This window comes from Loxodonta africana, chromosome 12 (assembly GCF_030014295.1).
Source record: "Loxodonta africana isolate mLoxAfr1 chromosome 12, mLoxAfr1.hap2, whole genome shotgun sequence".
NCBI classification, from domain to species: domain Eukaryota; kingdom Metazoa; phylum Chordata; class Mammalia; order Proboscidea; family Elephantidae; genus Loxodonta; species Loxodonta africana.
Genome location: NC_087353.1, coordinates 47666786 through 47688802, shown reverse-complemented (window position 1 = coordinate 47688802; position 22017 = coordinate 47666786). Strand labels below are relative to the sequence as shown.

General features: G+C 36.1%; 1 protein-coding gene across 1 annotated transcript in view; it reads left to right on the top strand.

Annotated features, from left to right (window-relative positions):
• SPPL2A (signal peptide peptidase like 2A) overlaps positions 1–22017 on the top strand; it is a 62972-nt gene that overhangs the window by 28827 nt on the left and 12128 nt on the right. Inside the window, exons 6-14 of the mRNA XM_010600066.3 lie at positions 3993–4144; positions 6984–7080; positions 7472–7573; positions 8695–8776; positions 9308–9382; positions 14437–14493; positions 15139–15241; positions 17850–17924; positions 18977–19137. Coding sequence (XP_010598368.1) covers positions 3993–4144; positions 6984–7080; positions 7472–7573; positions 8695–8776; positions 9308–9382; positions 14437–14493; positions 15139–15241; positions 17850–17924; positions 18977–19137 — 904 coding nt within the window. The remainder of the gene's footprint in view (positions 1–3992; positions 4145–6983; positions 7081–7471; positions 7574–8694; positions 8777–9307; positions 9383–14436; positions 14494–15138; positions 15242–17849; positions 17925–18976; positions 19138–22017) is intronic.

The following is a 22017-nucleotide window of genomic DNA, read 5'->3' as shown; positions in this document are numbered from 1 at the left end:
TTGAGTAAGCGTTGTTTTTGCTTTGTTATTAATTTTTAAAAGCATAGTATATGAGAAGATCTCTAAGATCATTTTCCAGGTTACTTAGTGAAACCTTGTAATATTTTTTCAAAAGCTATTGGGTCAATGAAAGTGTTCTCCTGTTTAATACAGATTCTTATTGTACTTCCATTACTATGTAAATTGTGTTTATTCTCTAGAGTAGTGCTTTTTAAACTTTAATGTGCATACAAACCTTTTGGAGATCTTGTTAAAATACAAATTCTGATTTAGTAAGTTTGGGATGGGGACTAAGATTCTATATTTTTAACAAGCTCCCAAGGGATTTTTGCTGGCCAGTGGACTATATTTTGAGTTAGCAAGGCAAGCTTCTTCATATATGTGTCAGACAAACTCCTCTTCAAGAATATTGGAGATGAGAAGGAAGTACATATTAGTTTTTTTATTCATAAAACATGATCATGGGTCTGGAAGAAAGAATTTGTTCCCTTCTGTAGCCAGATTGGGAATGGAAATGTCCGTTATTTGCAAGATCATGGGTTTTAGAATTAACAGGACTGATTCTAAGAGAGATAAAGATAACAAGAAGTAAATGTGTGTGTGTGTGTGTGTGTGTGTATAGAGTTAGGGGTAATGATAGGGAGAAAGCGAATATGAACCAGTGATAAAAAAAAGTAGGATTATTAAAAAACCATAAGGACTATATTTTGCAAATAGAGTTTGATAGAAGGAGAAAAAGGTTTAAGGAAGAGATAATTACCCGGAACAGGAACTTAAAATCCAGAATTACCCTGCCAAATGAAAGATGTACCATATGCAAAAGAAAAATATATTTTGGTTCCATACAAAGACTTCCTCAGTGGATGGCATGGGGAGAAAGTTTAGCTTCCTATTGTGTGTGGCTCTTGAGCTGGTTTAAGAGTAGAATTTTTTTAAAAGATGAATTGTATTTTAATATTTTAATGTGGTATAAATCTAGTATATGTTTTCCCTTCAAGAAGTTGTCTGGTGCTTTTTAGTACATTGAATGTAAATATGTAAATTTTTAATATATTACATCTGTATGTGTACTGTGATAAAAATGTGGGATATTACCTGTATTTCATTGAGCATGTAAAGCCATTCAACTGTGTGGATCATAAATTATGGATAACATCACAAAGAATGAGAATTCCCAACCAATTAATTGTACTCATGAGGAACCTATACATAGACCAAGAGGCAGCCATTCAGGCAGAACAAGGGGATACTGCATAGTTTAAAGTCAGGAAAGGTGTGTGTCAGGGTTGTATCCTTTCACCATACTTATTCAGTCTGTATACTGAGCAAATAATCCAAGAAGCTGGACTGTATGAAGAATGGGGCATCAGGATCGGAGGACGACTAATTAACAACCTGCATTATGCAGATGACACAACCTGCTTGCTGAAAGTGAAGAGAACTTGTAGCACTTACTGATGAGTATAAAGGACTACTGTCTTCAGTATGGATTACAATTCAACATAAAGAAAACAAAAATCCTCACAACTGGACCAGTAAGCGACATCATGATAAATGGAGAAGAGTTAGAAGTGATCAAAGTTTTCATTTTACTTGGATCCACAATCAACGCCTGTGGAAGCAGTAGTCGAGAAATCAAATGACGCATTCCTTTGGGAAAATCTGTTACAAAAGACCTCTTTAAAGTGTCAAAAGCAAAGATGTCACTTTAAGGACTAAGGTGCAGTCGCCTCATATGCATGCGAAAGCTGGACCACAAATAAGGAAGACTGAAGAAGAATTGACACCTTTGAATTATGGTGTTGGCGAAGAATATTGAATATACCATGGACTCCCAAAAGAATAAACAAATCTATCTTGGAAAGAAGTACAATCAGAATGCTCCTTGGAGGCAAGGTCGGCAAGACCTCATCTCACATACTTTGGACATGCTATCAGGAGGGACCATTCCCTGGGGGACATCATGCTTCCTAAAGTAGAGGGTCAGCAAAAGAGAGGAAAACTCTTAACAAGATAGATTGACGCAGTGGCTGCAACAGTGAGCTCAAGCATAACATCAATTGTGAGGATGCCCAGGACGGGGCAGGCAGTGTTGCATTCTGTTTTACATAGGGTCGCTGTGAGTCAGAGCCACTTGGCAGCACCTAACAACAACAACGGCAGGTATCAAAGGTTGGCGCCTTTTCTTACTCAAGTACCGCTTGTATTGAAACTTCTGTTAATCCAGCTCTAGAGTATTAGGGGAGGTGCTAGTGTGGCTTTCCACCAACACTCCCTGATCTTATCCAGGCAGCCTACCTAGAACCATGGATACGTAAAATGGTGGCATTCCTTATCATCAGTTTTTTAACAAGAAAGTGACGTGTTGGTAAATGAGCAGTTGGCAAATGTGTGATTCGATAGAAGTCAAATGTTGGTTTTTGTTTTGTTTTTTTAACCTGAAGTTTGTGTGGAGCCCAGACCTGATGAACAGGGTCATGGTGTGCACAGGAGGGAGCAGAGTTTAGGAGACCAGAGTTGAGAGGATAGAGCTGGAGAACTTTGCAGTGGGTTGCAAATAACAGCGAAGACAGTAAGGTTGACAGAATAGATGCTGTTCAACAGAGGACATTTGTGGCTCTTTCCTCTTTGACTTCTGTCTCTGACTTTTATTACCTGTATGACCCAGCAAGGGTGGTTTGGAGAATTAGAAACAGTATTTTGCTGCCTTAAATAAAGGCAGGACAAATTTATGTCTTTAACTTCGTCTGAATCCTTAACACATTGATGAGCACAGAGTAGGCATGTAGTACAGACTGAGCTGACTGATAGAATTCAGTGTTTACATTTAAGAGAAGTTAAAAGTACTACTTGTAAATTAAGGAGCTTTGGTGGCACAGTGATTTAGAGCTCGGCTGCTAACCAAAAGGTCGGCAGTTGGAATCCACCAGCCGCTGGTTGGAAACATGGAGCAGTTCTGCTGGGTCCTATAGAGTTGCTATAAGTTGGAATTGACTCAATGGCACCAGGTTTGGTTTTTTGTTGTCGTTTGTTTAGATGGCACAGTGGTTAAAGCACTCAGCTGCTAACTGAAAGGTTGGTGGTTTGAACCCATCAGCCACTCAGGAAGAGAAAGATGTGGCAGTCTGCTTCTGTAAAGATTTATAGCCCCAAAAACCCTGTGGAACAGTGCTCTGTTCTGTATGGTCGGTCACTATGAGTCAGAATCAACTTGTCGGCAATGGGTTTGGTTTATCTGTAAATTGATAATAAACCCATTGCCACTGAGAGTAGAACTGCCCCATAGGATTTCTGTGGAGCAGCTGTTGGATTCGAACTGCCAACCTTTTGGTTAGCAGCTGAGCTCTTAACCACTGTATTACCAGGGCTCCAAATTTGTGATAGTAAGTGTATATAAAAAGAATTGGTTTTATGAATTGATATTTATCATATCAGTATAGTTTCCAAAGTAGATAATAAGAGCTTCCACAAACATTAATTTGTTTAAATAATGACATCTGTTTTGACAATTTAACCTTTCAGAAAAAATGTTCTTTCAAAAGTTAGTGGTTTAATCGATGTTGTGAAACAATTTGTATACAAATTTTTGAATGAAAAACTAGTTTGCTCTGTAAACTTTCACCTAAAGCACAATTAAAAAAAAAAAGTGGTTAATAATGGATCATCTCTGGAGGGTAGAATTATAGGGGGGGTTTACTTTCTAGAATAAATATTTCTTTACCATGTGCAAAGCTCAGGTGGTAGAGTGGTTAAGAGCTTGCCTGCTAACCAGCAGGTTGGCAGTTCAAATCTACCAGCCGCTCCTTGGAAATCCTGTGGGACAGTTCTACTCTGTCGTATAGGGTTACTATGGTTTTTCCTGTGTGCGTTTTTTTTTTTTTTAATGTATTACTTTTGTAATCAAAAACAAATTTAAATTGGTGTTAGAGATAAATTTTAAAAATACCCATACATGGCAGAGATTTGCTAAAGTTCCTTGTGTGTTTATGCAGGGAAAACTTGAAAGCAGTGACAGACACTGAAGATAGAGAAATGAGGAAAAAGAAGGAAGAATATTTAACTTTTAGTCCTCTTACAGTTGTAATATTTGTGGTCATCTGCTGTGTTATGATGGTCTTACTTTATTTCTTCTACAAGTGGTTGGGTAAGAAATCGTATTTTATGTTCCCTGCTTTTAGGATACATTCTTTTCATTTACTTTGCCACATTTATCTTTTCCTTGAAAGCATTCTAACTGGAAAACTTAACTAAATAACTTGGTTAATGTTCCTGTTTTAAATTGTCAAAAGTGTTAGATCTCTGTTACCCTGGGATAAAAAAAAAAATTCAAATAAAAAACATGCTATTTATTAAGATACGAACAGTTCTTTGTGGATGATTTGAAAGAATTAGTATGGTTTTTAAGTTTCCTTCTCTGCAAATAAAGGATTAATAGCCCAGTATCTAAGCAGTAGACTAAGGGCTTGGTGGTAGTTATATTTAGTTACATGAAATAGACAGTTATGTACATTGTTGGCATATTGCCTATGCTTATCCTTAAATGTAGTTTCCCCTATTGTTAGTTTGCAAATCAAAATGTTATATTGCTTGAATTTTGCTTTACTTGTACAGTCAGGATCATAGTACATCTGAAAATACACAAGTACTTGCTTATGGTCTAGAGAGTAACTTTTTCTCTTTTATGAAGTCAGGAGTAAGAACTCTGTTGATTTGCCCATTCCCTGGATAATCTTCCTAATAGTCTAACAGGATGAAAATGTGCCATCCCTAGCCAGTGTATAGCACAAAGAGGAAGGAGACCAGGGAAGAAAGGAGTGTACCTGATGAGACCTAACAAAAAATCCTTCGTAAAACCACCAGCTCCTCTGTTTAGAGATATTAGCATAAATTTCTAGATTATAAAACTGAAGCCGTAGAGCTAGTTTCAGTTTATTTAATTTCTTCTGTCCTGTGGCGGGTATTTAAAAAAACAAAATCTATGATATACATACTTCCAATTTTAAAAATGTCATTCTATGAATATCACTCTTTTTTCAGTCTTTTGCTGGGAGAGTGGATACCAGGATGATATTTGTATCATGCTGGCATTGAGCAGCTAATTTGTCAAATTTTAATGCTGAACCTTCAGTTGTTTGTGTCTGATCATCAGTTGACATATCAGTGATCTTTGATAGAAAAAAGAGAGATCTCTACTCTGCCCTAAAACATGTTTTAATTTTTGGCAATAAATTTCCTTAAACTCATCACTATTTAAAAGGTTGATAGTTGTTCGGAAATGTAATTTTTGGTGTAGGAGAAGGATCATCGAGCCTTACAGTATCCCAAGACATCGGATTTATGACTCTGGCAATGACTTGTGTGACATTGGAGGATTTAATTGACCTCTGAATGGTTCCTTATGGCTAAAATTGCTGCCATTTCTTAGTATATTAAATAAGGAGGTTGCACTAGATTGCTAAGGTTCACCTAATCATTATGATTAAATCATGCTCAGGAAAGTAACTGAAGATGAGTTATTGTAACCATATTCTTTCCCACGTCTAGTCATTTTCTTAGATACAGTATGATATTGAATGAGACACATAAAGCTCTATTAGGGCCTCAAAAGCATGATTTCCACCAGTGTTCTAAAACTTCGGCTGGACAGCTTTGGTGGATCTCTTAACTGAACTGAATTTGGCAGTCTTTGACTACTTGCTACTCATGTTACCATACACAGATACCTCCAATAATAAAAATAACTTAGGTAACACGTAAAGCTTATTATGTGTCAGGTATTGTTCTGAAACTTGGCATATATTAACTTTGCATCCAATCCTCACAATAATCCTGAGATAGGTGGTATTACATTTTACATATTAGAGATGAGGTACCTGAGGGAGTAAAGTAACTTGTCCAAGGTCATAAGTTAGAAAGTGGCTACCCTTGACTTAGTGCCTCTAGATTATTATCCCTTTCTCATTTATAGAACAAAACTATAGTTTCTGAAGTTCAGTGGAATTTGAAAAATTGGAAAACAAATTATGATGTCACAATGTTTTTGTTTTTAAATAATTCTGGAATAAGTGTAGATAATACAAGAAAAACACTTGTCAATTTTAACTACCTGGGTGTCATAACAAAGAGCTGTGCTTAAATGGATTTGGCTTTACCACAGGTCAAGTTATTATAGATAAAATCCCACCATAGGAAGATACGGATAGCATGATTAATGTTTTTTTAAACCATATTTTTTATTGAGAATATACACAGCAATAACATACACCAATTCAAGTTTCTACGTGTGCACATCAGTGACGTTCATTACATTTTTTGGATTGTGTAGCCATTCTCACCCCTTTTTCTGAGTTGTTCCTTCCCCATTAAGATAAACTCATTGCCCCCTAAGGTTCGTATCTAATCTTTTGACTTGCTGTTTTCAGTTTGATCCTATGTACATGATTAGTGTTTAAGACGGTATCAGTTCTCATCCTTAAGTTGCATTTTTAAAGTGACTACTGTATTGGACAACACAGATGAAGAACATTTTTATCATCACTAAAAGTTCTCTTGAGACTGATAAACGTTTTAGTATGCATCATTTGTCGTACTTAAAACCAAGAGTTTTAAATTGGTATTTCAACAGCTTTATTAGTGATTTATTAATTCTTCCACTCCTTATATAAAAATTAAATATTCTCAAATGTCTGCCACCCCCTTCATAGAAGTCCTTAATAAACATGTCAGTTTGAGTCATTGAACGATAAAGCCTAAACAATCCTACCAATGTATAATGGACCTAAAACAACACGTAAAATACCCACTCTTAAAGCTCAAGATCTAAATATTTTCAGCCCACTTACCAGTTCAGATTACAGTGAAGTCACTGCATTGAAAGTATCAAGATTCAATAAGACAGCTAAAGAATTAATATTGCTTGTGCATTTTCTTATCACATTTCTTTTGGTTCTTATGTAATTTCATGTCTTTTTTTTTTTTTGTAGTTTATGTTATGATAGCAATTTTCTGCATAGCATCAGCAACAAGTCTATACAACTGCCTTGCTGCATTAATTCATAAGATACCATATGGACAATGCAAGTATGTATCTCTTATGGGGACTCCTAGGCCCTTAGTATTTGTAAGTTAAAACATTATAAGGAAAAATAGGAGTGTTTAAACCTGCATGGTCCATCATACATGTGGATATCTAAAATTAATTAAACTTAAATAAAATTTAAAATTTCATTCCTAAGTCTCATTAGCCACATTTCAGTGCTCAATTGCCATATGTGACATGGACAGCATAGATAAAGAACATTTTCATCATCACTGAAAGTCTGTTGAAAATGGTAGACATTTTAGTATATGCGCATCATTTGTTTTACTTAAAATCAGGTCTTTTAAATTGGTATTTCCATAGCTTCCTTGTGACTGGTGGTTAGTGTTTGCCATTTCTCATATCAAATGAACATCATAATTTGTTTTCCAGGATTGTGTGTCGTGGCAAAAGCATTGAAGTAAGACTTGTTTTTCTCTCTGGATTATGCATAGCAATAGCTGTTGTTTGGGCTGTGTTTCGAAATGAAGATAGGTATGAATATTTTAATGTGATATCTTGCTCTATTATTATGTTTTTTGTTTGTGTTGCTTTTATCCCAGAATATCAGTCTTAAAATAAGCTACTTTTTAAATAAACAGATTTTGTGCTAATGGGTTTGAGCTCATATAGAAAAGGAAAGAAGCTGCAATAGACTTCAAAAAGATATTTAATTATGGTACAGCCACATGATGGCTTATGATGCAGCTGTAAAAAAGAAAGAAGATCTCTGTGAACTGCAAGGCAGTGATTCCCAGGAAATGCGTTAAGCAAAGTGCAAAAGAGTATCTAGAATATAGTACTACTACCTTTCGTGTAAGAAAGAAGAGGATATAAGAAAATATACGGTTATCTGCCTGTTTCCAGAAAAGATAACCAGAAAAAAATACACACTTAAGTTTATTTAATGACTTACTAATAAAATTATTAAAGACTGGAAAGATTTAGTGGCCTAAAATTTGGAGAGCAAAGTTCATACAGTTTTAGGCAGCCTCAGTTATGATAATCAGCCGATAATTATGCATATCAGTTTCTGATAGAGTGAGTTGCTATACCTCTATTTTCTTTATGTTCTAGCTTTCTAGGCTTATATTAACACCAGTATCCATTGTTATGAGCTACCTTTCTAGAGGAAACCCTGGTGGCATGGTGGTTAAGTGCTATCGCTGCTAATCAGAAAGTCAGGAAGTTTGAATCCGCCAGGCGCTCCTTGGAAACCATGTGGGGCAGTTCTACTCTGTGCTGTAGGGTTGCTATGACTATGAGTCAGAATTGACTCGACAGCAATGCGTTTGGTTTTTGGTTACCTTTCTAGAAAGAGACATACGTATAAGTTCAAAGATAAATATGCATTTATGTTTGTCTGATATATATATGTTCGTCTAAGGTAACCTTCAACTTCTTAGTAAAAAGTATTTACTATTCTACTAGGACTGTAAATTACTCAATATGAAGAATATGAGGGGTTTTTTGTTGTTGCTATTTAATAATTCAATTATTTAATTGAATAGTCACATCATAGCAATAGAACAGTAGTATTACTTTAGTGATTTATTTCTTGCAAAAAGTTTCATCAAAAAATAAAACAGTGTAGTATAATTATCTTTTGATTTTAGGTGGGCTTGGATTTTACAGGATATCTTGGGGATTGCTTTCTGTCTGAATTTGATTAAAACACTGAAGTTACCCAACTTCAAGGTAGTGTATACTGCTTCACAAGTTAAAATATTTTTTCTTTTTAAATTTATTTAAGGTATAATTTACAAACAATAGAATACACCCATATTATGTGTACAGTTTGTTGATATTTTACACATGTGTAATTGTGTAACCACTGTCCCATTCAAGTTATAGAACATTTCTCATCATTTCAGAAAACTCTATTATGTACTTTGGCAATCAGTTCCAATCCTTGTCCCGTGCCTCAGGCAACCACTGATCTGCTAGCTAAAATATTTTTAGTCATTTATATAATATGCCAGATTCATTAAATCCTTGCAGAATGATGTCCAGGAAAAGAGCATTTTTTTTAGTGACTTTTTTTTAAAACAAGTGGGATAAAAAAGAGTTTTAATGTGGTATATGGAATAAAACTACAAATAGGAACCACAAAATATCTTTTACAAAAATAGTATTCAAATGTATGTTCACATGTTTGTACCTGCAACATAATACAATCTCTTAATTTAGGTATAAGAAGTTTGACCTTTAAATTTCTTTCTTCAACAGTCATGTGTGATACTTCTAGGCCTTCTTCTCCTCTATGATGTATTTTTTGTATTCATAACACCATTCATCACAAAGGTATGACCATATTTTTTAAATCCACGAAGAAGCATGCTAAAAGATGAGAATCTTAAACCTGCTCTTAGATTTTTGGTTTTGCAGATGTTAGCCATTGAGTTCTAATTCTCTTAAGAGAATTGGTGAAATTGGCACTTTTTTAATATGTTTTAGGTGAAAGTTTATAGAGCAAATTAGTTTTTCATTCAAAAATTTGTACACAAATTGTTTTGTGACATTGGTTGCAATCCCCACAGTGTGTTAGCACTCTCCCCCTTTCCCTTTCCACCCTGGGTTCTCTGTGTTCAGTTGTCTGGTTTTCCTGTCTTTTCCTGCTTTCTCTTCTTTGCTTCTAGGCAGGTGTCGCCCATTTGGTCTCATATACTTGACTGAACTAAGAAGCACATTCCTCATGTTCGTTTTATAGGCCTATCTAATCTTTGGCTGAAAGGTGGACTTTGGGAGTGGCTCAGTTCTGAGTTAGCAGGGTGTCTGGGGGCCATATTCTCAGGGGTTCCTCCAGTCCTTGTAAGACCAGTAAGTCTGGTCTTTTTTTTGTGAATTTGAATTTTGTTCTACATTTTTCTCCTACTCTGTTTGGGACCCTCTGTTGTGATCCCTATTAGAGTGGTCACTGATGGTAGGTAGGCACCATCTAGTTCTTCCGAGCTTAGACTGGTGGAGGCTGTGATTCATGTGGTCCATTAGTCCTTTGTGTCTTTGGTTTTCTTCATTCTCCTTTGCTCCGAACATGATGGGACCAATAGATGTATTTTAGATGGCTGCCTGCAAGCCTTTAAGACACCAGATGCTATTCACCAAAGTAGGATGTAGAATATTTTCTTTATGAACTATATTATGCCAGTTGACCTAGACGTCCCCCAAGAGCATGGTCTCCCAACCCTCAGCCTCAGCAACTTGGTCCCTCAAGGTATCTGGGTGTGTATAGAAAGCTTCTATGACTTTGCCTTGGTCACGTTGTGCTGGCTTCCCTTATATTGTGTGTCTTTTCCTTCATCAAAGTTAACTTGTCTATCATCTAGTTAGTGATTTCCTTTCCCCACCCCTACTCTCCCTCGTAACCATCAAAGATTGTTTTTTTCTACATGTATAACCTCTTCTTGGGTTTTTATAATAGTGGTCTCATACAATATTTGTTCTTTTGTGATTGACTTATTTCACTCAGCAATAATGCCCTCCAGATTCATCCATGTTGTGAGATGTTTCACAGATTCACCATTGTTCTTTATCATTGTGTAGTAGCATTGGCCTTTTGAGGATTTTTTTCAAGCTTTTAAGCCATTTTGTTAGCTAAAAAAGTCTCCTGACAGATGTAAACATGACGATGTCCATAATCTTATTTCCTACTCTTTTAAGTAACCTTTCTTATTATAAAGTAATTTTAAAGTTCACCATATGTAAACAGTATAGTCAGCAAAAAAAAGAAAAGTATGTCATTGCTACTTTATTTCTGTAAGCCTAGTCTGAGACTAAGAAACAGCACTGTGCTGGAAGTCTGAAGGCTGGGTTGTAGCTCTGTAACCTTGTAACCCTGGACAACTCACTTAGTCGTTTGTGCTTCAATTTTCTAATCCATCATGTGAGGGACTATTGCTGGCATTCCACCTGTCTTTGCTCACCTCTTGGCCTCTACTCCCCAGCAGGATTGTTTTGGTTGCAACTGACAGAACCCAACTGAAAAAGGTCTCATATATCCTGACTGTGTCAGAAGAAACTAGGCCAAGGGGCACGTATATTCCCTTTCTACCTCTATTAATTTCTTCATTCTTTCAGATTGGCATTTTCCACAGGTTTGGAATCATACCTGTTGGCGGTTCATAGGTCATATAGTCCCAGATCTGCCACTAGCTCGTCAATAAAATGCTGGTGCTGTTCCCAGAACAAGGGGTGGTAGACAAGTGTGGTATGCCTTCATTATTTGCCCAGTTTTTCTACCTTGCCCTTGTTCTTGTCTCATGAATATGTTAATTATTGCTTATTCTCCCACTTTCTGCATTTTATTTTGAGTCTTGTTTTTTAACTTTATTCTTTCTCACTCTTACATATTTAGTATTTGATATAATCACTACTTCCCTTTCCATTAGTTCTGAACCTGTGAAGTTATTGTAAAAATCTGCACTTCTGATACTTGCTATAATGGTATAAGACAAACATTTGTCCTATTGGGAAGCTAAAATTGTAATAAAAAAAGATCCCAGTTGATTCCGGCTCATGGTGACCCCATTTATGTTAGAGTAGAACTGTGCTCCACAGGATTTTCAGTGGCTGATTTTTTGAAAGTAGATTGCTAGGCCCTTCTTCCAAGGTGCCTCTGGGTGGACTTGAACCTCCAAACTTTCGACTAGCAGTTCAGTGCATTAACCGTTTGTACTACCCAGGGAAACCCTGGTGGCATTTTTTACTACCCAGGGACCAAAAAATTACAAATAGGTAGCTGGAACTTGACAGAACTACCTTGTTTTTCTGGGTCTCTCTAGTCTTCTGCCTTTGACAGAGTGCAGCCTTACCACCTTTCTGTCACTTGGTTTAGAGGAAAACATTTGAGTTTTCTTTCTGTAGCACATTTCCACCTTACACAGGTTCCAGCTTTTGCAGGTTTTACTGTACTTAATTACCTCAAATCATAGCTACCTATACTGTTTTACTCACCTTCCATGTTTTATTTTACTTCACCAAGTTACTTGCTTTCCATGTGAGAGACTCAGGTTTGATTTCTGGCCAGTGACCTCATGTGCAGCAACCACCTGTCTGTCAGTGAAGGCTTAGGTGTTGCTGTTATGCTGAACAGGTTTCAGCAGAGTAAGACAGACTAAGAAGAAAGGCCTGGAAATCTGTTTTGGAAAATCAGCCAGTGAAAACCCTGTGGATCTCAAGGGTCCAAGCTGCAACCAATCATGGGGATGGCACAGGACCAGGCAGCATTTCATTCTGTTGTGCATGGGACCGCCATGAGTCAGGAGCCAATTGCATAGCAGCTAGCAACAACAACACTGTTTTACTAGCACATTTCTGTGGCCTAACGATGGGCCATTTGACTCACTGGCTTCATCGAGCAATTTGTTGTTGTTAGCTGCTGTGGAGTCTGCCCCTGACTCAGTGGTGACCCCATTCACAGTGGGATTGGCCATCGTATCACTTTATAAATATCAAACAAGTCTACAAGCAAAATGTTTCAGCTACCTATGCATAAAAAGGTTCAGAATTTTAAAGGCACAAGGTAGCAGTAAAGGTGTCGTTAAGACTTCCTTTTTTCTTCTGTGCTTAGGAAATTTTTCATCTTTTTCCTATCTTAGTTCTGATTGACTTGGAATGCAATCTCTAGCAATCTGACATGGTGGGAAAGACGCAAGTGCCCTTTGTAGTTTACTGTTGTAGACTTTTACACCTCCTTCTCAGTCTGACTTGTTTGTTTTTATTAAGACCATGGATTTTACTTCAGTAAGTAACTCAAAATGGAACTCTGATATTTGATTTCTGACTCTGTGGCTTTAATTGTAATTTTGAAGTATTAAATACTGGACATTCTAAGTCTGTTCTTGACACCGTATTAGTGGACTTCTAGTGAGTTGGCTGGGCAGGTAGCCATAGGAGTATGGGCACTAAGAGCCTGTCTTACTCATTTTTTGTCATCCACCATAGTACTTGATACAGTATCTTGAAAATAATAACCAAATAGTTTGGAAAATATGAGAGGATGACAATGATGATCCTCAGTTAAATGTTCTAAATAACAATTAGAAAATGAACAAAAGTTTACTCTTTATCTGGAAATTTGATCACAACCTAGGAATTTGTTTTAAGGAACTGTATTCAGTGTTAGTTTATTTTCTTAAACTCCTTCCTTGACTTAACCCTTCTGCAACCCAAAGGCATAACATAGGGAAAGATGTCTGTAGCTAGGGATTTGATCCTCCCTACTTGGCTCAGGTTATCAGTGAGATTCTTTTAAAAACACTCAAATGATTTCTCTTGTACACCCCACCCACATGGCAAATATTGTAGTCAGTCAGTGACATTTTCCTAAAATTCAGCATTTATCTTCTTTCTGTTTTGCTGATATATTTATCATAAAGTAAAGCGTAAAATGGGTGCTTCATGCAATCTTAGCTTTCTACCTCAAAATGTTTCCCCTTTCCATAACACACTTAGCTGTAAGGAGGGAACTTTTTAATGAACTCCTCACAAAGCCCACATAAAAAAAAACTTTAGTCAGATCCAAGGGAGGAAAACTAACTTAAGGCTAATGTTTTGATTGGATCACAGAAAGCAGGCAAGGTTGAAATTGAACTGAGCCAGACTTGAGAAGCTTCTCCATTTCTTCAGGGTTGGATCTTTTCAAGTTCAGCTTTATTGTTTTGTTATTTTGGTGAATAGCTAGAATGTCAGTTGTATGTTTATTCAAATAAAGTAACCAATATTTATTACAAAACTATATTTTAGTACTTCTTGTGTCCTATTCAGTGTTATTGCTGAAACTGACTTAGAACCATAGTATATGACATAATGTCACTAAAAGCACTTATAATTGTAGACTATTAAAAATGTTAGATATTATTATATTAATACAAATCAGTGCTCAAAGGTTCACTTGAATAATCTGCATGGTTTGTCAGTCAGTTTCTGGTAATTGTTGAACTCTGATGAAGTGAGCAGTGTTCTAGGTGAATTTTGTTCTAGGTGACTTCGATTTTTGCTATCTACAGAGACTGTTTTGGGGAAAAAAAAGCAGGCTATAGCCCATTTTAAGGAGCCCTGGAGACACGGAGGTTAAAGCACTAGGTTGCTAACAGGAGGGTCAGCAGTTCGAACCTGCCACCCACTCTGTGGGAGAAAGATGTGGCAATCTGCTTCCGTAAAGATTTGCAGCCTTCGAAACCCTAGAGGGCAGTTCTGCTCTGTCCTGTAGGATCGTTGTAAGTTGGAGTTGATTAGACGGCAGTAGGTTTGTGGCCCATTTTCAATCAGTTTATGGTTTGTCGTGTGCCATGGTGCTTTGGCAGATTGTTGCCTTTAAATGATTGGACAACTTCTTTCTTCTTCCTTCTCGATTATAGAATGGCGAGAGTATCATGGTTGAACTTGCAGCTGGGCCTTTTGGAAATAATGAAAAGGTAAGGATGGTGATTAAATAGAATTGGCTGCTTTGTGTGTGTATGTGGGTCCAATTAATAATTTGCCTTCCCGTGTAATTCATTGGGTATGTAGTGCATGTTAAGGTATTGTAAAACTGTCTTTCTCACAAAATATAGCCCTTTTCTTAGTTATTCTAAATTATTAAATACCTATTGACTTGGGTTTCATCCTAGAATGATGGAAACTTGGTGGAAGCCACTGCTCAACCCTCAGCTCCCCATGAGAAAGTAAGGATTGTATTTCAGATATGTTCATTGGACTTTAAATCACACCCTCTTGAGACAAGACTCTTTTTTAGGGGGAAAAAAATCCAGACTGCCAAAAAAAAAAAACCAAAATCTGTTTCAAGGCCTAAGTCCTATTCTTGGTAAAAAATAAAATAAAAGGTTAAATGTGGGAATACTGTTTCATTTTTCCAAAACTATGTATCTGTTTCTTTCAAGTTTTCTATACATTCAGAGTATATAAATATGTTTCGTTTATATCCTCTGATTTAAAATTTTTTTTAAATGTCAATTTAAAATTATAAGACAATTATTCTGATGTCAATCCTTCTCTTTCTGAAAGATATGGGTAAAGAACCCTAAGAGGCTTAATGGTAGCTTTTTTTTTTTTTTTTCCAGTTACCAGTAGTCATCAGGGTACCAAAGCTGATATATTTCTCAGTAATGAGCGTGTGCCTCATGCCAGTTTCAATACTGGGTTTTGGTGACATTATTGTACCAGGTAAGTAATTATTTATAAGAATTTCAATAAAAAATACTGATGGTTAAAAATCATCATATATATAATAACTGTTAAAAATTACTTAATCTGTATTAAGGAGCCCTGTTAGCGCAAAAGGTTAAGTGCTTGCTTGACTGCTAACTGAAAAGTTAGCAGCCTGAACCCACCCAGTGGCTCTGCTGGAGAAAGACCTGAAGATCTACTTCCAAAAAAATTGCAGCCAAGAAAACCCTGTGGGCAGTTCTACTCTGTCGTACATTGGGTCACCATCAGTCAGAATTGACTCGATGGTACCTAACAACAACAATCTGTATTAAGTATTTCTGGCTGATGTTAGAACTGCAACCAGTGACAAAGAGAGAAAAAAAATCATTTTCAGAGGTAGAACATAAGGCCCAGTTGGTAACAACCAAAATATATCTACCATGGCTTAGTGTCTTAGAAATAAGCAGATAGGATCAATTGAACCTTCTTCCCCAAGAAAATACATTTTGTGACCCTTTTTTAAAAGCTAAATTTAATAATGGCAAACAATTTATAGTTTCTATACTTCTGTTTTAGAGTATAGTTATGTTTTAGGAAATGCTAGGTTTAGGAATGCTAGGCAAAGTTCCTGATCAAGAAGAAAAACATAGTAGAACACCAACTTTTAGGGCTCTGTAATATAAAAAGATGAAACTTAATGGTGGACTCGATTACCTTCTAGTATGTCTTTTCCAACAGCTATCGCAGTTGCATTTTATTTCTTCACTGGGCTGCCTGTAGAATAAACTTACTCCTAGCCTGGGAATAATAGTGTTTAGAAGCAATTAACAGACTCTCTGTCAGCTGAGAACTTGTCTTTCCTCACTGCTTACAGCCTCCTATGCACTTACTGCCTGTGGATGGGTGAAGAATACCAGCTCTTATGAAAAAGCCTTTGCATATATCCAGTAAAGACAGAGAGCAGTGTTCCCTTGAGTTGTCATCACAAAGTCCAACTCTCTTAACTCAGTCAGCCTGTATTTACATAATTGATAATATAGGGAAAAATTCTATTGTGTAAACCTTAAGTTTCCTTGAATGTCTATATCTTTACATTTATCCCTGATTTTATTAGTTCTACTTGAAGTGCTATATAAAATCATGTATAGGGTAGTTGTGAGTTGAAATTGACTCAACAGCAATGAGGAATACAGAACGTGACATGGAATTGGTAAAAATAATACACCTACTCCTCACTTGTGAAGCCCTGGTGGCACAGTGGTTAAGAGCTCGGCTGCTGACCAAAAGGTCAGCAGTTCAAGTCCACCAGCTGCTCCTTTGGAAACCCTATGGGACAGTTCTGTTCTGTTGTATAGGATTGCTGTGAGTTGGAATCAATGCAGTGGTAATGGGTTTTTTTGTGTGTGTGACTCCTCACTTATCTACTGTTTGATTATCTAACATTTTGCAATTACAATAGTGAAAAATCTACTATCTGATTATTTTGCATGTTTATGATATTGGTCTGGCAGTAACAAACGCTGAGGTATGAGGTGAGAGTAATGCTGGCTGTAATAGTTAAGGTTATATGGTAACTTGGTTGGGCCATTCTCAGTGGTTGGGCAGTTATGTAAAGAGGTAGTTATGAAGTTATGTAATGATATAGTTAGTCATCCTCCATTTTGTGATCTGATGTGGGCATCCTCCATTTTGCCTAATGCTGATTTTTGCCTAACGACCTGGTTTTGGAACGTAACCACTTTTATAAGTGAGGAGTGCGTATATACTCATACTACATTCAGAGGTCCCAAACAGAAACATTTTCACAAAGAGCAGAGTTTTTGACAACCCATGGCTTAATTCTAAAAGCTAAATTATAATTTGGGGAAAAAAGTACCTTTTTTTTTTTTAACACGTGTAAATGTGATTAAACAGCAAGTATAGTAAAAATAACAAGGAACTATCAAGGAACTTATTTTATTAATTATGTAGGGCCTCAAACTAATTAATTCAAAAGCTAATAAAATAGTAAAATTATTTTATGATTTTAAAAAAAGAAGGTAAGCATTTTTAAAAATAAAATTTTAAGGGGTTAAACGTCATTCCAACTGTTTTATAATAGCAATTAATAAATACAGTTCTGGGATTTCTTTGGAGCGGTTCAACTAATTTCTTATAAGAAATAGGTGATAATATGGTTCTTTCTTCATACTTATGTGTCTACAAACAAGAACTTACATTTCATTTTTATTTGAACTCTTTGTATTAAAACACCAAACCATTTTATCGTACTAGGAAGGGAAACTTCTTTGATCACAATGTGAAATTGCCTTCCTTGGTACCTCTTCAATGCATTTTTCAATGATACATTAAAAAGTGTTCTCTATGACATGGAATATTGAACAACTGATAAAAATCATGTTTTTAAAGACTGTTCAGTGACTTGGGAAAATGTTTAAAATATTGTAGTAAGTAAAAAATCTGCATGTAAAACTTTGTCCAGAATTCAAGGATATTTAATATGCTCATAATGCAAAAATGAAAGTTACATACAATATAATACAATACTTACTGCTGCCAGAGCTATCAGTTGAGCTTGTATTGCTGTTGTTGTTTTAAGAAAATAATGTAGAGTTTTTTTTAGGTCTGTTGGTTGCATACTGTAGAAGATTTGATGTTCAAGCTGGTTCTTCTATATACTATGTTTCCTCCACAATTGGTAAATTTTTGTTTTTTCTTTATAGTATGTTAAATTGTATCATCTGGAGGAAAAGATAAAACCCGTTAAAAAGCCCATTAAAAAGATAGAGGCCTAAAAATAAGGAATCCTAAGTTCTAATTCTTTGCCATTAAATAACAATCAAAAAGGGTAATTATACTACCTTTTTCACAAGGTTTTGGAGGTTTAAAAAGAAAATTGGGTGTGAAAGAAAAAGATTAGACCTAACTTACAAAATGCTCATTGGAGCACCTGGCACGTAAATAGTCAATAAATTGTGTAATACTAGATTTTAAAAAACATTTTACGGGTAACTAAGTATTTGTATAAATGAATTTATGGTGTAATAACACCTTGCTTATCTGGACCAGGAAACAGAGATAGTTGCTACTTATCCTTCTATTTCCGTTACTGAGAACAGTTAAGAACAAGAAGCAAGTCAAAAAATACTCTTACTGCTTCTGAATATACCAAATAGATATTGGAAAGTTCACTTACCAAAGCTATTATATTAGGTAGGTGGCCTACATCAGCTAGCAAGGTTTTCAAGTCCACAGTGGAATTAAAGCCAGTAAAGTCAAAGTATATATTAACAGTAGAGCAAGATGTTGATAATACCAGGTACCTGACAGCAAAAAAGAACAGTTAAGTGAGGGAGCAGATAGATGAAAGGAAGGAAGGAAGAAGACAAGAAAAAAAAAAAAAAAAAACACTATAAAGAAATAAGAAAAGTCACCTGAGGCATTAAGTATGGTAAGCCCTAAGGTTATTAACATATTAGAATCCAGTACCAGTCTGTGTGATGGAATAAAAGAACTCTCAATAAAAAGGCAGACAGTAGGAGTGTCCATCAATTCTGCTATGTAACTTTGAGCAATTTACCTAGCTCTAGGCCTTCATTGCCTCGTCTGTGAAATGAAAGACTAGACTAAATTGTCTGCAAAGGCCCTTCCAGCTCCACTATTCTGAGAAAAAACCAGTACTTCAATAACGGGGGAAGCCACTGTCAGTAGGATGTAGAAAATGACTAATACTTGGTATTCGTCTTTCAGCCTATGCTGTTGGCATGATACTTACATTCGTTGTCCTGGTTTTGATGAAAAAGGGACAACCTGCTCTCCTCTACTTAGTACCTTGCACTCTTATTACTGCCTCAGTTGTTGCATGGAGACGTAAGGAAATGAAAAAGTTCTGGAAAGGTAGCAGCTATCAGGTATGTGTTTCTGCTTCAGTTGCCAGGTTACTTTATGACTTAATTCACTGACTAACTTCACCTGGGAACTCTATGTATACATATATATGTATAAAACTATGTATATATATATGTGTGGGTGTGTGTATATATATATTTATATGTATAGATCAAAAAAAGTTACTTTAAATCTGTCAGCATATTATAAGTTTTTCCCACTGCCTCTCCCTTATCCACTGTTCACCTGCTGAGTCAGCAGCTCTTACCCCATTGAAATCTGATATCAAAAGTCTGGTGCTTCGAGGCAGCTACCAAGAAGAAGTGAGAAAGCATCAGGGAAAACAAACAATATTTCAACTCACGTTTTCAAAATCCACACAAAAGTGGACTTCATGAAAGATAAAAACTCTACATTTAAAATAAGTACTGAGTTTTGAGACTGACATTAGCTGTTTATAGTAAGAGTAGTAAGGTTTTGAAAATAAAAAGTATACTCTGTTGACATGTTGTGGGCTTGGTAACCAATGTCACAAAACAGTATGTGTACTAATTGTTTAATGAGAAACTAGTTCTGTAAACCTTCATTTAAACCAGAAAAGTACAATTAAAAAAAAAAAGTATATTCTTTCCAGCATGTAAATAGGCCTAAATAAATTAGTCAGTTTTCTCATTGCAGATTTAAATTGTGCAAGATTGACTTTTCTTTAAAATTCAGAGACAATCTTGATACCATAACCTGTTTTGTTTGGTTGTTTCTTCATTGAAGTTAACCCCTCCCTTCTTTTCCTAAATGTTTTTGGTATTCTGGTAAAGTTTGTTTGCACTGAAGTCAAGGAGGTTAGGAAACCCTAGCATGTTGCAGTCAGGGCCATGCCATTGACCCCTTTGTGAGGCATTTAGCTCTCTTTTCCATCCACCCTCATGCGTGTGTGTCAGTGACCACATGAACAGAAAGAGACTTTTTGAGTGGATGACTGCAATTCTGTTATTAAATAAACAGTTGAAAGTTCATGTCTATCTAGTGGTTTTTGTCTGTAGTGTCATCTTTATTTACGAGAGGTGCTTAACACATTATTTTAGACATACTACTATAATTGGAAGAAGCACTGTTCAGGAATTCTTTGGGGTAAATCTCTTTGTTTCTTTGAGGTTTGATAAAATAAAAATACCTGCCTTGCCCATCTCACAGTACTGTTGCCTCAACTTACGTTTATAACCACAAGATCCTTGACTAAACTAGAGAGATAGCTTTTAACTTTTTCATGAAGGTGATACCCATGTAGGGTTTTTTTTTTATTTTTATAGGTTTTTGTTTGTTCATTTTTAAATAAGCATGTCCTACAACAGACACTTTACTACTGGCCTTTGAAAGTCACCTCCTCAAAAGTAATCTTCATCATTCCTTTTTTATGGTTTTATAGTTATTCATTTAGCAAATGTTTATTAAGTAGTTGTATGACTAGGTGCTGTTTTAGGTGCTGGTGATATAAGGTGAACAATTAGAAATAAGCCTGCTCTCATGGCCTCTTGAAAGAGTTTAGAGGGGGGTGCAGATAAAGTCACTAACAATAAAGTATGATAAATGTATTAGTTGTGGTAGAGTGCCATGAAAGCTAGAGGTGGGACCTTCAATGCATATGGTTTTAGGACAGCATCATAGGTGAGGAAGGCATCTTTAAAAATGTTATATTTGTGTTGAGATTTTAAGACTGAGCCATGTGTTCCATGTTGAAGTAATGATGTGTACAAAGGCTCCGAATGAAGAGAACATACTACATTCTAGGAACCAAATAAAGTTTAGGATGACTGCAATGTTAGTGAGAGTAGGGAAGCTACAGAAGGAGCCTATAGGGTCTTGTAAGCTATGTTAAAGATTTTGGACTTGATCCCAAAAGCATTGGTGACCATTTAAGGGTTTTTAAAAATCTAGAAAATGGATTGAAGGAAGGATGTATTATGATGAGGATCGATACTGGCCTGAGTTAGTAAAGTAGTAAGATGGAGGGAAGTAGACAAAGTCAGTAGACATATAATTAAGCTGACGGATTCATTGTGGAGAGAGGAGAAGGAAACAGTCAAAGAAAAGTTTTTGGATTGGGGAATTAATTGAGTGGGTGGATGATGATACTATTTACTGAGATAAAGGGACAGTGGTTTGGGAAGGAAGATGGTGAATTCATTGTTGGACATGTTAAATGTTGGACATGAATTCTATGTTGGACATTTCAGAGTACCACCAGCAAGAGATAAATAATAAGCAGTTAAATAAGTGGGTTTGATATACAAGAAACAAACCTAAGTTAAACCAAAAAACCAAACCCGTTGCCATCAAGCCGATTCCGACTCATAGCGACCCTTTAGGACAGAGTAGAACTGCCCCATAGAGTTTCCAGGGTGCGCCTGTTGGATTCAAACTGCCGACCTTTTGGTTAGCAGCTGTAGGTAACACTTAACCACTACGCCACCAGGGTTTCTGAACCTAAGCTAGAGATAGAATTTTGATAGTGTCAGCATACTCAGTGAGTGAGTGAGAATATAGAGGGAGAAGGAATGACTCAGGACAGAACTGTGAAACAAGCGGCTTCTGCTATTATGGGCACTTAACTGATCAGAAAAAGAAGACAAGCAGCATAGGGGCAATTTTGTTTAGGGTTAGCTTTAAATCCTTGTTTAGGTTAAAATTTATATTTGGTAATTGTTTAGAGCACATGTGCTGTCTTACAGAATTATGTTTCTTGTTATTTTCATCACCGGCATTCCATCTTTATTTATGATAATAATTTCCATTCTCCTTAATGTAGCTTTTATTTGATTATAAAAATATGTGCCTGTAGACAGTTTTGAAAATATAGAAAAATACGAGAAAAGTATTAAGTCCATCTGTAATTCCACCACCTAGAG